Raw genomic sequence first — 17774 nt, forward strand, 5'->3', positions numbered from 1 at the left:
GCTGAAAACCTTTCCCAAAGCAGAGTTTCTGAGTAAAGGCTTGTTGGCATCTTAAGTAAGGTTTCCATTTTTCTAAAATGTAACAAAATGGAGTTTGTCATCCTGTTCCTCACAATTTTCTCTTTTATGAAGAACCCCCACCTGACCTTCAAATATAAAGCATGTTGATTGTTTCAAAGTAAGGACAGTAAAATGAAGTAACTGGGTAAACCATATTCTGTCACGTTCCTCACCTCCTTACATCGTGGGATATTATATATCCACAGTCTTTCCCATGAAATTTATTTGCTTTATTTCTTGTCTAAAGAAGGAACATGAGTCTCTTGTCAGCCTGCTTTACATTTCTTTGTTTAAGGATCAAATCCTACAAAACATCAGTCTTCAAGCAGATGAGAAAAATGTAATAATTTTCCTTTAATGCAAACACAGATGATACTAATGCTAGTATTAAATATCTTTATACACACTTTTTAGTATCTTCTAGTTTAATTTTACAGAGTTTAACAAGATACACACAATCATAAATGACTAAAAATATGTAATACATTTGATTGAAGTATATCACTCATTTGACTGAAAGATTAACTATAGATATTTGAAATCACTAGTCACTATGCTGCTCTTTTGGTATACTGCTTTTACTATATATTATGTGCACCACTCAGGAGAATTTAATTTGTATTGTTTCTTTCATTAAGGGGAAGCTGCCACTAAAACAAGCCTTTTTTTTCTAAATAGTTGTCTTTTTTGAGTTTTATTGTCCCATAATTAACCAGTGTAGTGCTGTTCACACAAGAGTGCCAATTCACTGCAATCAGCTCCAAGCAAAGTTCAAGTGAGGGCTAACGATGTCTTAAACTTTTATGGAGGAAAAATATGGCAAAGTTAGTGGCTGTAATCCTGTGATACAATCAGATTGAAGTGAACTTAACCAAAATGCCCTCAGAGATGGAGCTTCAACATTACATGCTGCTATGAGAGAAAGGACAACCTAAGGTCACTTATTTTCACCTGGGTGATTTGGAAAACGACCTCTAACATACATTGTTAGGATGTGGGATTTCTTTGCATCTAAAATGTTTGCTTTGACATTGCAGTTTCTTATTAGAAAAGTGTCTCTCTGCTTTGGATGAAATATGAAATGGAAACAAAACCCCAGAACAGTAAGAGTTTGGTAACACAACAACAGGATGAGCTGTTTGAAGTGTTCTAAATTCTGGGTGAGGAGCTAGAGATGTATTATAATAAAAGAGCTTTCTTGAAGCATGTATCTCTGTAATGATGAATTTTTATAAGGAAAGTAGTTGGCTGTGTTTAGATGGTATTTTACACCTGAAGTTGAAAAACGGATTTAAAAAAACAGGTCACTCTACAAAGATGGAACTTCCATTAAATCTTACTGAGATTCCTCTAAATATGCAATAAACTCTCCAAGTAAACCACAGTGCAGAATGGTGACTTTCAGTGACTTTTAAATCACAACCACAGGAAAAAAATCCCTATAATCTTCTACAGGATATACAGATCAGGGGAGGTAAGCACTCCTTTTGGATTTCCAACTTAGATCATATCTGGCGTGACTTTTCAGATTAGTCAAGTACCCACACGTCCAACTTCATCAGCTCACAGACTGCTGCAGACACTCCACACATTAGAAATCAGGGTAGGGTTGGTTTTATATGAGAAACCTAAAAAATGCTTTGTCAGTTTTGAAAATTCTTTATGCTCATCCCACCTAATAATCCAGTCATAGATTTACAAGAAGAATGAAATATTTCATGACATTCATTTCCATGTATTAAGTGATAGTAAGATGATCATTAGAGAAGAGGGAGACAGTTAACAGAACTGCAGTCTATATATAGACATTGGTTCTTCCACTTCATCAGAGAATATATTAAATGTCACATTCTGCTGCACAGCCAATTAGAGAGGTAAGCATGACAAAAAAGAGTTTTCCTGCTGGTTTGTTACCAGCACAGCATGGTATCAAAAAACAGAGACAGGGCTCCCCAGCCAGGAACAGACTGCAGCAGTGCTAAAATATTTTAGCCTTGAACTAAGATGAAATGCAAATACAAAGCAGTTCATTTTAAAACATGTTTAACATTAACTGAAATTCTGAAGAGTTAATAATTTGGTCTCATATTTAAGTAAAAGACATCTGCAGCAGGAAGCACACTATGGATTTTGCCTGCCAGAATAATATGCTAAAGTGAAGTATAAGTAAGAAAACTGAATAATGCTGAACCAAGTATTTGACAATATAAAATTTTAAAACCAAAATTATTCTGAAAAACATCAAAAGATAATGTGTAAACAAGTCTTCTTTGGCCCTCAACCTTTTCAAATGATGTAACAACTATTTTAACCTAATGCTCTGTGTAGATGGCACTGGAATTATCACTTATTATATCTATTTTGTTTTAAGGATTCTTTAATTAATGAAGCAGTATATAATTCTACTTAGTAAACATTATCATCATTAATCAAGATGAAACTAATATTTTCTTCATCTAGATGGTAAAGCAAGCCAAATTTCTCAAAAATGGAAAGTTTAAAACACTGGGGGAAAAAAGAAAATATAAGAAAAGAAGCAGAATGAATCGCATGAGACATCAGCATATTTTCTTATAAAATGTCTCAGTAGAGTCTCGATAACATGTATACATTTTTTCTCCCTCTATTTCTAGCTTAAGCAAAGAAAAAGAATGTCAATATCTTCCTTAAAATAAATTAGATTCTTTCTTTTATGAGGAAGAAGATGACGACAAAAAACAAGAGAATCATATAATAGGGAGTCCTAAACTCAGTTTAGAACTGAACTGAATGGAAATTTAGCACTGAAAAGTTTTGCACAGGCAGGGCAAATCTTTTATATTGAACAATGCTTAATTTAGAAGGCAGGTAATTACTTTAGAGCTGTATAAAACAAAATTACTTTTATTGCTACTGAGTAGCTAAAATTTAGCCCTTTCTTCTCCTAAAACATGTATTTCCGTATTTTTCTGTGTTTTCAAAGGTAAGTGATGCAGTGATGCAGTTTTGCTGACAAAACAGTTGCATTAATGAGCTGTTCTTTTCTTTAAGACAACTGAGGAGCCTTTGATAAACTGAAAGCAGCAGCATGTAAGGCTCTCAAAAAGTTATTAGAGAAGTAACATAAGAAAAAGTATGAATCAGGGTCCTCTTTTTCCGGGCAACCTGGAGCTTACTATGCAAGTCCTTCAATCTCATAAGGTTTATATTTCAACCATTGGCTTGCATACTCTTACAGCACAAGCAATAGAAAGATAGAGAAATCTGCTTCAAATACCAGACAAAATAGTAAATACCTTTTCTTTTCTCCTCAATTAGTTATCTAAACATTTCATCCAATAGTTGTGTTTATGGGATAAAGTAGCTGAAGTGACAACTGCATGTACTGTAATATTGCAACCTATCATCTCTCCTGTGTTCTTTGTTGAAAGGATTTAATACAGAATAAAGATCATGAGGCTTTCAACTTGAAAAATCAGTGTTTCTCATACCTTTTGTTTGATGATCATGTCGTTGATGTCATCAAGATCACCTACTTTCACTCTCTGAGATTTTATCTCTCGATCCAGTCGAGAAAGCCAGTCAGTGAGTTCTGCCCATGCCTTATTGAAGTCAGCCAAGGCTGGAACCTCCAAAAGCACAGAAGATGGCATTTCTGGTTTGAAGGTGGTGGTTTCCTTGGTTACCCTGGTTTGTGTATCCACAGCAACAGTTTCACCAGGAGTTACTGAAAGAAAAAAAAGCTAAAATTACTGAATAAATGAACAATGATAAATGTTTATTTCAGTATTTCAGAATTTATATTGTAGAAACGATAACGCAGAAATAAGCCTATTTCTTTATATTATCTCTACTGAAAATATGAAAATCAAAACTAAAAGAAAATATGAGTTCATTTTCTTCCACAGGATTTCTATTATAATATCTGCTTAACATCCAGCATTCTCAGCATATTCAAATTCCATCCTTAGAAGACCAGATGGACCTAGTAACACTAGCAAAGTTCACAGTGTAATAAAACCCCTCGCTAAAGGTCGCTGAAGCAGGAGTAATTTTCCAAAAATCTAGTTGTGTGGTCAGATCTCTCTAGACCAGAAGATAGATTGAAAAATGTTGGTTGGACTATTCAATATATCACAGCATGACCAATTATTAAGAAACAAGTTTCCTCTACTGTGTCCAGGTCACTTTGTAGCTGTGAAATTGTCTGACCAACAATCTTCTCACTTACTGTTATCACCAAATGCTTCCCATAGGCCCTGTGGCCAATATGGAAACCTATACAACCAGAAATTCAGCCTTGACTAATTGGTTACCTTTCCAGTTCATAACTTGAAAGCATTATGTTCTATTATTTGGAGATTTTTGGATTTTTTTTTTCCTTTTTTGGACTAAACAGACATATCTTCTTGGCGTCTTTTCCTGATCTATTAGCTATAGGTTCTAAATAATCTGTAAATTATTCATTGCTTGAAATGGGGAAGTACCCAACACTGAAGCACAGTTTCTGTCTCTGCAGCAAGAATGATGACAGGTGCCACAGACAGATAACACTGGACAGATAAGTGTGGAACAGGAAATCATTCAGAAGTTCAAGGCTGATCTTTTCATCTTGGTTTTTGCTATGTACGAAGAGGTGGCTATGAACTGTTTGGCTCTTTTTGCCCTTCAGTTAATCATGCAAAAGCAGTTCCTCATGGACAATATTGTTGTGGATGAGGCCACACTAAATTGTATTTTGGTTTTTTTTTCTCATTTTTTAAAAAGGCCAACCAAAGAAGAAAAATATTAAAACAGAGAAAACAGAACACATGGCATTGCTTCACTGAGGTTCTGTACTATTAGAAAAGAGACTAAACACCTAGACTTCAGAATCTCTATCTGAATCAACTGTTGAAACAGCAATACGTAAACCAGGAAGGCTGAAATAAAAGCTCGGTGGAGTGTGTTCTACAATTTCTAGCATTGAACCACCAAATATTAATTTCTAAAGGATCTAGATGGGGGTTTTTTTTGCATTTTCCCCAGTTTTCTTACAGAGTAGAGAAAATCAGTTTCCTGCCCTCTTCCTGTGAGGTAGCTTGTCTTCAACAAAAACAAACCAAAACACCAAGACAGTGTAACCCCATGCACAGTAACTTTTTTGTTTTGGTTTGGTTTTTTCTTGCTATTACTTCTGAGAGGCTAATGGTTTTCCATTGGCATTCATGCCATTACAGCAAAGTCTGTTTGAAATCTGAAAACCCAGATAGCAGGTCAGGGTTCAACAATTTGTCCATAAAGCCAAGGCCTTATATTTCCTCTGTGACTTCAGAGATTCTTAGACAACAGGAAAACAAGAGTTTCTTAATTTGGCATTCATGAAGGTTAATCAGAAGTTGTCTTATCTCAAGAAAATTTCTCTCCTCACCAGCACTCAGGTAAATTGAAGAACAATTTTCTGAACTGGAACATCCATCAGTAGACTTAGGGTGTCTAAGAAGACTGCCTGGCATCTTCCTCTCACGTACTTTGGCCTGAGTACACAATCATATGTTCATTAATTAATAAGTATTTATTTAATTTTCCTCTAGTGACAGCTATTTCAGAACAAGGTGTTTCTAATGTTCTAAAGTTTATGGGTTTACTGATCTGGATTTGCCATATGGGGTTGGCTTTTTTGTCCATTGAGCTGCTTTTTGTGTGGTTTTGTTTGATTATTTTTGTTTTTTTTTTTTTTTCCTTGATGTAGTTCTTTTGCATCAAGAAACTTAAAATATTAGAAAAAGATTGTGAGGTACTAGCAGAAGGGCAACAGTCTAATATAATGTCTTCTCTAAAAACTTCAAGACCTACCACTATCTATTATCATCTTCTAAGGGTGGTAATAATCTGTTCCACTTTGACTAACCATTAGAATATTTGAGTTATCAAATTATTTATAAAAATTACCTTTAGAAAGTGTTTGCACAGTGTTTCACTTCTGACACTTAGAACATACCTATCGCTTATTTCTCTCTGTTTATGCTTGCACAGATATGACACAGTTCATTTAACAGAAGTGTATAAATGAGCGACTAAAATTAATAGAAAAATATAAATCAACATTAACTACACAATACATAGCAACAGATCTCATTCTGAAAAAATTTATCCAGAACTGCACTGACAGATTCTGTGACTCAAAGGGGACAGTTTGTTGCTTTTCCTTTTGATGGGGTCTTTTTATTATTATTTTTTTTTCCTCAGGAAAATTCATTTATAAATGCAGAACTGGAATTAAAATTCTTTTTTTTTCAAATATCTGTATCTGAGCAATAAATTCTATCCTACTGAAACGCATCATAAAAAAATTAAGGACTTCATATTTCAGCTTATTTAAAGGTTATAATGGTTCACATCTGTGATATGATAAACCAAAAAACCAAAAAGACAATTGGAATTGAAGACATTAAACCACTCAAGTATTAAGTTTTTAAGGTGATTTCTCATTAGCACTTTCTGCTCTTTAACAAAAAAGGGAACAACACAGAAAAATGATAGGAGAAAACTAAACCACAGAATAATAGGTGTGATTTTCAACTTGAACTTTGAAATATGCTGGATGAAATCAAGTGTATATTGGTAATTTTGCATCTTAAAAAGAATCTGTAATGTTAAACTTGAAGAGTGAAAATAATTGTAATGTATAATGAAATTGAAATTCAAATATTGAATGCAAACCCAAGTAAAACAGAATGAAACCAATTGCAAGGAAAAAAATTTCCCCCCTTCTTTTACTCTGCTTATTTCAGTGTTGTGTTTCAAGAGAGGGTCAAACTGACAACTCAAAACAAATAAAACTCCTTATTCAGGTACTGAACAGGAACGGAACAGACAGGAAGAATGACAACACTTTCAACAGCTTCAAAGCCCTTCAAACACTCTCTTTCAAGCCACAGTCTTTAAGCAGAACTGTCTCAGTCCACAGGAACGTTCCTAAACCATCCTTCTGAATGCTTTTAGTGGTGCTTAAGTTGCAATTAGGTAAGATAACTGCATCTACTAGGTCAAAGCTTTTTGACATAGAAGAAATAACATAGTTACCGGATGTGGATTTTAATTCAATTTGCATGTCTAAACTGAATGTTTTTAGTTCCATTGTTAACAGCACAAAGTAAGGGAGATGCCAGCCTTAAATCCTTCATGCAATGAATAGCAGTAATATACACCCACTAAACTTCCTGATTTAGTCAAAACTCAGCTGCATTTTACTCTGACCAAGCAGAGGAAGAATACCTGTACCTTGTGGCATACACTCAGATGACATCACTCAGGGAATTTGTTATAACACAGGCAACACTGACTTCTTTAGTGGCAGGACAAATGAGTATTCTCTCAGTAGGAAAACCAGCAGTTTGCTGGCTGGGACATTCCACACCAGGAACATTTGGCTTTTCCATGGGAAATCTCAGTGCTGTTTTATGAGCACTTTATCCTTGTGAACTTGGAACAACTAAACTCCACAATAGCACACAGGTGAAGTTCTGTCAGCTACTAAAATGCATTTTTCTTTTTTTTTTTTTTCTTATGCTGTGTCATTGCAACCACTTTTCTACAGGGTTAGACCATCCACGATCATATTCTTAAACTCCAAGCAGACTTCCTGGAGAGACATCTGGAAAGACAGTTCTGAAACTGATTTATTTACACTTGTTCCAATGATAGATGAATTGTCTCATCTCTGTCTGTCCTTCAATGTCAAGGAAACAAAGTTAAGAGTACATTAAGTTCTCCCATTCAGTACAGCCCCTCCCTGCAAAATGCTCACTGCCAGTAACACTTTTTGCAGAGGGGCTACAGCTACCTGCCAGGTGTTCCAGGTCATAAAGGAGTTCTGAAAGGAAAACAGTGGCCAACAGAACTCTGATTAAATACTATAATATAAATTTATTACCTCAAAAAGCCCACCAACTTTGAAGTTTGAAAGCAAGGAATGTTTTTTTCTAGTGATCTGAACTCAGAATAAAGTCTTTATGTTGATCAAAAATTGTTGCCAACAAAATTCCACCCACAGCTCTAAATGTGGAAAATATGCATCCCTAGAGCATTGTATCTCAAAGCTAACATTTTCTTAACATTTTAGCCAGCTTTTAAAGACAAAAATCATGTTTCAAAGTGAGTCTTTCCTATTTTAATACAACACCAATGTTTGATTTTCTTAGCCTTGAATATTTAGTAAAAACAATTCCTAGAAAAAGAAGACTTGGTACCTGTATCAGGTATATTTCATACATAGTAATTTTTATAGACTATAAATGGGTAAAAGTTTTATACTTAATTTCATGAACACTTAGGGAACATTCACATTATGTGTTACTGTCATCAGTTTAAAATACAAGTTAAATGCCTATACTACCTTTTAATTCTAGAAGCTCTTTATGACTTCTAACAAATCATTATGGATTATATATAATTTTAATTACAGGTAAAAGAAAAGAAGCTGACAGTTTATGGGATTATTAATTAAAGTTTAGATCTAAAACAGTCTGTGCAATGGGATGGAGGGACTGAAACTAAAGACACCTTAGAGGTTCAAAAGAAAGTAGAAAGTCAAGGTTAAAATGCTTAGGAGAAAAAAAGATTTACAAGTGAATGTGTACTGCTATATTTGAAAAATAACTACAAAAGTTATGGTTTCTAAAATGTTACTGTTACCATTACTAGATTAATAAACAGCATCAGAACTTTAAATTTTGTAGGAACGTAAGTGTCAGCTTTCCCAGACTTTTCTTCCTTTGTCATAAGATAGATCTGATAGAATTTTCTTACCGTCCGCCTTTTTATATGCAGCAGTGTGACTAAGCTATTTATTGTACAATGCATTCTTCCAAGTCCCTCCAAACACAACAGCAAGATGTTTTGATATGTCTTTCACTCAATGTAAAGAAAAACTCTTCAATAACAAACAATGATTTGCAACAGGAATAAGAACATACAAAATAGGTAGAGTCTACTAAACACTAAGAATTTCAGTGATATAAGCCACATAAGTAGGCTTGTGTCCATCACAATGTAAATAAACATTAGGGTGAAGTTAAATTTGTGCCACAGAGCAAAAAGTTCACATTGTGACCTGTTGCTGTGAAGAGCTTCTGCAAATATTTTCTATATATCCAAGATACCTAGAAATGGAATGTTAACAGTTCCTTTGGTCATAATAAGTACTTCAAGGTAATTTCCATGTACAGAAGTTAGAGTTTTTTAAAAAATGCCCTTTTTAGAAGAGAATCAGGTTGGAGAATACCTCAGCAAACAGGACATGTATAAAAAAGTCCATGGGCTCTGATGGGATGCAGCTGTGAGTGCTGGGGGAGCTGGCAGCAATCATTGTGAGGATTCTTTTTACAAACTTTGATGGATCATGGCAAATGGAAGAAGTGTCTGAAGACTGGAGGAAAACAAATGTCACTTCTATCTTCAAGAAGGATAATATGGAGGACCCAGGGAACGAAAATTTCACCTCAAACCCTGGGAAAGTGATGGAGCTATCAGCATCATGGGCTGCATTAGGAGGACCATTGCCAACAGCTAGACAGAGCTGATCCTTCCCCTCTGGTCAGCACCTGGAATAATGTATCCAGTTCTCAGATCCCTAGCACAAGACAGCTGTAGAGCTACTAAAGAGAGACCAGTAAATGGCCACAATGATGATTAAGGAACTGAAATGTCTGTCATGTGAGGAAAGCTTAAGGAGCAGGAACTGTTTAGCCTAGAAAAGAGAAGACTCAGGGGGAACCACTTGAACGTGTATAAATATCTGAAGGGAGAGTGCAAAGAAAGTGGATCCAGGCTCTTTCCAGCAGTGCTCTGTGACAATAAAATGGGCACAACTGAAACACAGGAGGTTCCCCCTGAATATCAGGAAATGCTCTTGAGGGAGTCCTGAAACAGGTTGAACCAGAGAGTTTGTGGAATCTCCACTCTCAGAAATACTCAAAAGCCACAGGAACAGGATCCTGGGCAGCCTCCTCTATGTTCTCCTGCCTGAATAGGGGGTTGGACCACATTACCTCCAGAAGTCCCTGCCATCCTCAGTCTGTCCACGGTCCTGTACAGCTACGTTCTCAGTTTCAAATACTCTCTAAAAACCAAATTGGAAATACTGTAATGACAGAGAATGCTTTGAGAAGGAAGCAGCTAAGACTGAAGATAATACATGGGACTAATCCTGGCACAGTGTACATAAACAATTCAATTGACTGCTCTACATGTAGTGGAAAAAACTTTAAATCCTCAGCATTTGATCCTAATTGGACTATGACTCGACCAGGGACAAGTAGTACAAAACCAACTGAAGATTGTAATATATATCTGTAAACAGAGGTAGCATTAATATGCTTGGACCTATTGTTCCATTCAAACTTTTCTGAAAGAGAAACTGCTCTAAAGTTCAGTCTCCTTTTAGTAATATAACATTGCCATGGCATCCTCCAAGAGCCTTTCCTTAGGCAGAGTTCAGCATGATTGATGGGGCCACTAAAAATTGGAAAGCAAAAGGCTGTGGTATGAATGGATCACTTTTAGTGAGTATGAGAGTTAAACAGACAGAAACTAAAGAAAGGTAGCCAAAGAACCTTCCATATGCATTTTTAAAAAGCAGTATAATTTATACCCCTACACAAGGCATTTATTTTTTTTCCAAAGGATAAGCGTCTTTTTTAGTGAGCAGTTGTTACAAAAGGGTTTCATGAAAATGAATGTTTTGTGCTACAGCAGTTGTGGTGCTGTAAAATCAAATTCTGTCACATACTTGCCTTATAAAAAACGTTGTGACTACATCTGTCACAAATGATGCAAGCACCTCTCACTATTCCTTTTGTCAGTAAAAGTAACAAGTTCCTTGATTTATGCAGCTTTCAATTGGATGACAATCTATATGACAACAATCTACAATTCCAGTGTACTGCTATTGGCATGTAACTGAATTTTGGCAGCTAATTCTTTGATATAAGAAAGAAACCACACTGCCAGCAGCTCCAACTTTTACAGTCTCATAAAAATCACCTCTTCTAATTTTTGTAAGATCTACACATTGATTTAACAGGCATAAATTGCTGTCTTAGCCAAGGGGAACTCTGAATAAAGGGTGTAAAAATTGTACACAGATACAAAATAACAATGAACCCGTTGAATTCTATCTACCTTGTCATTAAAAAAAAAAAAAAATCATAACAGTTTTGATGAAACTGTGAAATAATCAGAGCTCACTTATTAGCTAATTTAACAGCATTACAGAATTTATATAAAAATGTCCAAGTCTACCTTTATTCTTCAAGTGAAAAGTTTTGTAGGATTAAAACCAGTTGTTCAAAGGCAACACCATCACTGTCACTTTGTTTTGACAAAGGAATTCCTGAAATCACTACAAGCACCTTCTGTTCTTTCATGAGAAATATTAAAATATCTTGCTTGGTACTACTTTGTGAAACACTTGTCAAGTTTTCTCCTATAATGCTTACTTTTCAGGTCAAACTAACTTCTATTTTAGTTTCATTCTAAGAAGAATTGCATTTGGGAACTTAAGTGTGGTCTGACCACCAATCTACTGTTAAAGAAAATATCAGTAATGCAAATCTCTTCTTGCCTATCTCCACCACTTCATCTCCCCTGCTACTCCACACGGATATAAAGATAGCAGTCAGATATTTCAGTGACAATCTTCATATAAACCTTTTTTTCCGCATTTTAGCCTTCTACAGTTTAAGAAGCTAGTCTTTCTGTCATTGTCTCATGCCCTCTGACTAGAGCAGAAACCTTCGAAGCAATTGTGAGCTTTATTCCTCATTCCCTGTAGCCTCCACTCTGCTCATGCTCTTTGGCTGGCTGTTTCTCTGTAGGGCAGACCGAACTCTGTGGCAGCCCCATTCACAACAGAAATATTAGGAAGGACGTCAAAGACTCAGGTAGGGCATGACCAGGATATCCCTGAGCACTGCTCCCTTCACAAGGAAAAGCTGGCTTGCTTTGCTCTTTTAAAGGGATGAGTCAACAAAGAACAGACAGGTCAAGAGGATTGTGTGCAGAATGGCCTATCACTTTCTACTATTCTAGCAAATTAAAGAGATTTTCATGCAATGTAATTGTCAATAGGCCTAATTACTATACAAAAAGAAACAGAATAGAGAGATTACTGCTATTTGCAGGCTGATGCTATCTGGATAGTCAAATGCCACAGTAATTTGGGTTATTGTAACAAAAAGAAGGGGGAGAGAGAGAGAGTAGGTTTAAAACACTATTTTTTAAAAAAAAGTGATTTAAAGATGGAAAGCTAGAAACTTAGGCAGAAAAACTGAAAAAGGACATAAACTACCATTTTATTATGGACACTTTTTTGCTAGGAACTCTACTCCCTTTTTCCATATCTTCCAGAATAAACTAATCTAAATTCTTGATTCTATCTGTTTTTTAAAATGACAGTTGCCACATTTTTTGAAAATTGCCAATACTGGATTCTATTACCAAGATTATGGGAGCCATATAAAAAAGTCCAACCATAACTGTAACTTAGTTCTGTGCTCTCATCTGATATAGGTTTTTCAATAACAGTCTGAGGAATTCTACGGTATGCTGTCATTTCATGGGATTTAACCAAAATAAATCTGGCATATCCTGCTGCTACTGACTATTGATCAAGACATTAAATGAAAGAAAACAAGCTGCAAAGCTTGCTCCTCAGAAGAAAATACCAGATTGTATTTTAAAAATGGAATAGGTGAATGTGGTCCTTTGAAAGACAAATGATAGCATTAATCTTATTTACATCATACAGCTGTGACAGCTGTGCTTCAACAACTTGTTACAGAATAGAAAAAGTAGACCTTGGTTCCATATTGTCTTTAATAACAGCAAAGCAGCCAACTCCTGTTTTGACTTTCTGATTTATGTTTCATCATAGGTATGAGTACAAAAAAAATTTCTTTGTAATCCCGAGTGAGTTATGTTTAATCAGCTGAGCCCTGAACAAAACAAGTTCACATTCCTTTTGTAAACTGCACTGTCACACCTGTTTATTACAGATCTTTCAAACAGGAACCTACTGCAAGACCCCTGAAATAGGATGTTAAATATGAAGGTGTAATTTGTACACAGATTTTGGTTTTTACTCAAATTAGGCTTTTATGGCTTAAGTATATTTTGCACGTATTATTCACCTGTCAGAAAATCCAGAAGCAAATCCTCAAATCAATATATGTTATAAAGATCAAAACAGAAATTCTGAGAATAACAGAGATTTGTGTTTCTAAACTTGCTTAGCATGTTTTTATTCATACAGCTTGGAAGGCATAGTGTCAGCTTTTTATATAGATGCTTTTCATTACTTCTCCCTGTTGGTGTTACAGCACATGCTGTGAATGACCTCCAGAGATTCCTGAAGCTATATGCAGAGAGAAAATTGAATCTGAAAGCTTTATTAGACAAGTTTGTCTTCAGCTTGTGTCTGATGTCAGCTGTATTGAAAAATAGAACTGCTTGTGAAACTGGGTCCTGACCTTGAAAAATCTCCAATCAAGTGGTAACAGATTCAGTTTTGTGCCATATTGTTATTTGCTGTATGTGTCACATATGTGAGAAGTAAAAAAGCTTCTTAATGGAAATCAGATGGAATGATTAGATACTTCTTTCCTGAATACAAAGGGGAAAACATATATATGGCAATTTACACATAATAGGGTCATCTCAGGCTGGCATCTCTGAACCTCTTTACTACATAAGTCTGTAAAGTAAAATGACTCAAACCCAAGTCTACTAAAATTATAAATACAAACCATTATTTATTCCTTCATCCAAAAGAAAAGGTAAAGACAGTAATCTGTTCCTTTACTAATCCACTTTATACAAGTGTGAGCAATTTTTTTAGGCCAACTGACTAAAGGAGGAGTCTACTCTTACTGATCTCTAGTGATTTAAGAGCTCAAGGTATTCTCTGTGATACTTCCCCACTGCATTTTTACCTATTCAATTTCTCTCTTGCATTTTATTTTTGTAAAACTTTTCATAGTGTTAAACCAAATTATAGTTACTATTAAAAATAGACATTTCCTTTAGAGTCAACCTGCACAATTATCAGAAACTACATGGTTCTAGACACATGATCATTATTGGAAGTAGTATTTCACTCTACTACAACTCATGATAGTGGTCTTCTTTACTGGTGTCCTAAAACCAAAGTAAACCAAAATGGACTGCTGGCAGTAGCACTGCCTTCTAATTCAGTGGAGAACTACTACAACAACCAACAGTTGCATGCTGTGAATTTTTACCTGTTCAACTCTCTGGGGAATGATTCCATAAAATTAAGCATCTACCACATCCCTCATAAAATCATTTTAATAGATGACAATGAAGTTCCTCTAAACAGTGAAGACTGTGTGCAATCTAACTTTAAATATCAACATGTCGATTAGTATTGAAAACACTGTAGATGCACACATCCATGGATTGTTCAGTCCCTCCCAAGGAATTACTTTGAGTATTCTTGGTCTCAATTATACTATGCCAACTGCTATAAGCAACACAGACACTCAAATATCTGATTTGTACATTTGTTTTTAATACGCCCTTTGAATACACATATGCACAAAGTGCACAAAGATTTTTAAGACTAGCTTTTGGAAATTCTGAGAAAAAGTACTGAACTACAGCATATGTGTTCACTCAAACAGTGGCATAATATATAAACAATGACTGCTTCAGAGCACATTAGCTATGAAATACAACAAAAAAGAAAATGTATCTATTGTGCATTTTTTGCCCAAAGCTAGTTGTTGTCATTTTGTTCCTTACATTTTTGTTGTTGTCTCCTGATTATCTCCTAAATACAAATGGTTTCTTAGTTTTAAAGAGGCAGTGGAACAGTACACAATCCAGCCCTGAAGTCCATGGAAATGAATATATTTCAATGGTTATAGTTTCCTAAACAAAGAATCCTTCATCACCACTGAAAATGTTAAACCAAATATCATATCAGACATTTAACAGGCCAGTCTTCATAATGAAGGACACTGCCATGTCCATCTGTATGTCTCTCTATCTTAGACGTAACCAGTATGGAATAATAAATAACTCAACTATGCATTTATTATGAAAATGAAAGAAAATTCCAGATGCATACTAGCACTACACTTCAGCCTCTGAGGTAAGTGGATTTTAGTTTCCAACTTGAAGTTTTCATCAAGGTATTTATTTTCACATACATGCTTTTGTTTAGTGCTAAGTTTCCTCAAAAACCTACAGACTCATGAACAGTATATTTTTAATAGCACCAGTACTTGTTTCTATTGCAAGCAGTGAATATGAATTCCAGCTGCATTAAGCCACAGCAGTGCATACACTGAGTAACTGATATTTTTCAAGAACTGTTGTATGTGATCTTAAAAGCCTAGAACAAAGCAGCATGCCTAGTCCAGGTGGGGATTTGCTCCACAGAGAAACAGAAAACAAACTAAACTTCTCAAACAGAAGGAGACATACTATATTCCTGCAACTAAAATACCAAGGATAAGCAAATGAAATTCTGTTGTCACTACTTTCCCCAGATTCACAAATATCACTGTTTTAATTCAAACCACAAGACTCAAGATATTACAGACTCTGGAGGTGACTGACTGCTGTGAATCTTTTTCCCACACCCCAGCTGAATATATGGGCTAATAAGTGATGAGTTCTCTTCACCACCATTGCTGCTGGTGAACTTAGTGCAGCTCACAGTCCTCACAACTCACATCTAATGGATTCAGCATGATACCTCACTCCTCTCCCACTCTTCTTCATCCATTCTAAGTCCTGAAAAGCCTTCTTCCCCTGAAGAGGGAGGCCCAGTCTTTGGCACTGTGTCTGCAGTGTCTGACTTCTACTCCTAAAGCAAGTTATACTGAAAGCACAGGAGAGCATTCATTGCAGGCATTTGAAGAAAGACACCTAAAGCTGATGGTGAGTGCTGTGAGCTCTGGTGATGCAGTATTAGCTTTCCTCAAATTACTTATTTGTAGTAAGTGTACAACACCTAACAGTGCATATAAAGCCTTTCTGTCAAATGCAACCCTGCTACAAACTGTTAAACACAACCAATCCTTTTTTATCTTTATCTTTTTTCAGACCTGCTACAAATTACTCTCCAAAATAAGATTGATAGCTTTTAAAGTTTAAAGGGACAAATTCTACTTAATTTCAGAAGAATTTTCACCATTGTAATTGATAATAATTCTCACTCAACTTTTGTCTTCATTGCAGAGTCACACGTTTCTCTCTTTCACTTGATTAGGCATTTGATACAAAAAAAAAAGACAAAAAAGGGGCAAAAACTTGTGTAAGCAGTCAGGAGAAAAAAATGAAATTGCTTGTACACAAAGTACTGTTTACTGAATAAGTTAAACTGCAAGAGTATTAAGATAATATATTACTCAGAGTTTTATTAGGTGAATATGTAAAATGTAAAATTAGTTGCTCAAGTACGTTCAGCTGGATTCATCTGTAGTTTTAAAATTTCACTGACTTCAAGTACAGCATAACTTAATAATAAAATAAAAAAAATAAATACACATCCTTTTAAAGAAATTGTACTTTCAAGATAGCTCTAAATAAAAGTGACCAAAATTTTCCCCAGGCATCTTACTGGAGTGAAGACGAATTATAGAAAATATCTTCCTCCAGAACAAGTCAGGAAGGCCTCCCACCCCACTATGGATTCAGAGAGGTTTACAAAGCAATGTACACCTTTACCTACTTATTAAGTAAATACAGTGATAGGACTTCAGTATAAAAGAAGAAAAAGAAGTAATATAAATGCTAATGATGCTATTAAAACCTCCCCCTCCTGGAAAAGCACATTCCAGAACTGCATTTCTCTCTGCTGAAAATGTTTTCAAACTGCTGGCTAAGCAATGCATCAAGGCATTTGGATAGAGACATTCACACCATTTCACATTATCCTGTCAAGTACAGATAGCAAGTATGATTTTCTTTCTGATTCATCTTATCTTGGAAGTCAATCTTTGCTAAGGTTTTAGGCATACCCTTCAGCTAAGTACACTTTTTGAGCCGGAGAAGTAATTATTGTTCCTTATGCCTGAGGGCACACTGGACTCATGGAATATTAAGGACTATTTTGCAATGCTTCTTCTGCTGAAGAAACTATAATATGCAGACCTAGAAATAATTATAACCAGGGTGCTTTACCTCTGTAACAGCTACCAGATGGAATTTATTAAGACTCTCTGTCTGAGTTCTTGTAGCCAGACCAGACCAAATGACACCTGACAGGGCTGTAGAGATGAGCCAGTTATGTCTTCATTCTCTGGTCTCAAATACACATGTCAACATTATTCAATCCTGATGTCCCTGCATGTCTCTATAGGATCAGGAACTGAATAATTATCAACAGGAGATACTGCCATTGCTTCAAAAAATCCTTCCAAAATAATTTTGTGCATCTTTCTTTAAAAATGACCTTTAATGATATTGTTTAGCTTTTGGGAGGCTTTTGGTTAAAGCTAGTTCTGCCATAGCCGGGTTGAGTCCCTATTGTTCATGAGAGTCAGCAGCACAGAGTAAATAAGGCCATAAAAATATCTGTAAGGGGTTAAAATAAGCGCAGAACTTGTAGCACAGAATGACCAGACCCATGACATCCAATTTCGTCCCTCCTCTTCTCCCATTCTTTTAAGTGAAATACAAAAACACCTTAGTAGCAGATATCTTTTCCTATCTTTGTGGAA

The 17774-nt window shown here is 35.5% G+C and overlaps 1 protein-coding gene across 5 annotated transcripts in view; it reads right to left on the reverse strand.

Moving 5' to 3' along the window:
- The window catches only part of DMD (dystrophin), a 999626-nt gene that overhangs the window by 320138 nt on the left and 661714 nt on the right, over positions 1 to 17774 (reverse strand). For all 5 annotated transcript variants that reach the window (XM_082277447.1, XM_082277448.1, XM_082277450.1 and 2 more), the window contains one exon: positions 3531 to 3766. In XM_082277447.1, the coding sequence (XP_082133573.1) occupies positions 3531 to 3766 (236 nt within the window). The remainder of the gene's footprint in view (positions 1 to 3530; positions 3767 to 17774) is intronic.

This window comes from Coloeus monedula (genome assembly GCF_965178545.1).
Source record: "Coloeus monedula genome assembly, chromosome: 3".
NCBI classification, from domain to species: domain Eukaryota; kingdom Metazoa; phylum Chordata; class Aves; order Passeriformes; family Corvidae; genus Coloeus; species Coloeus monedula.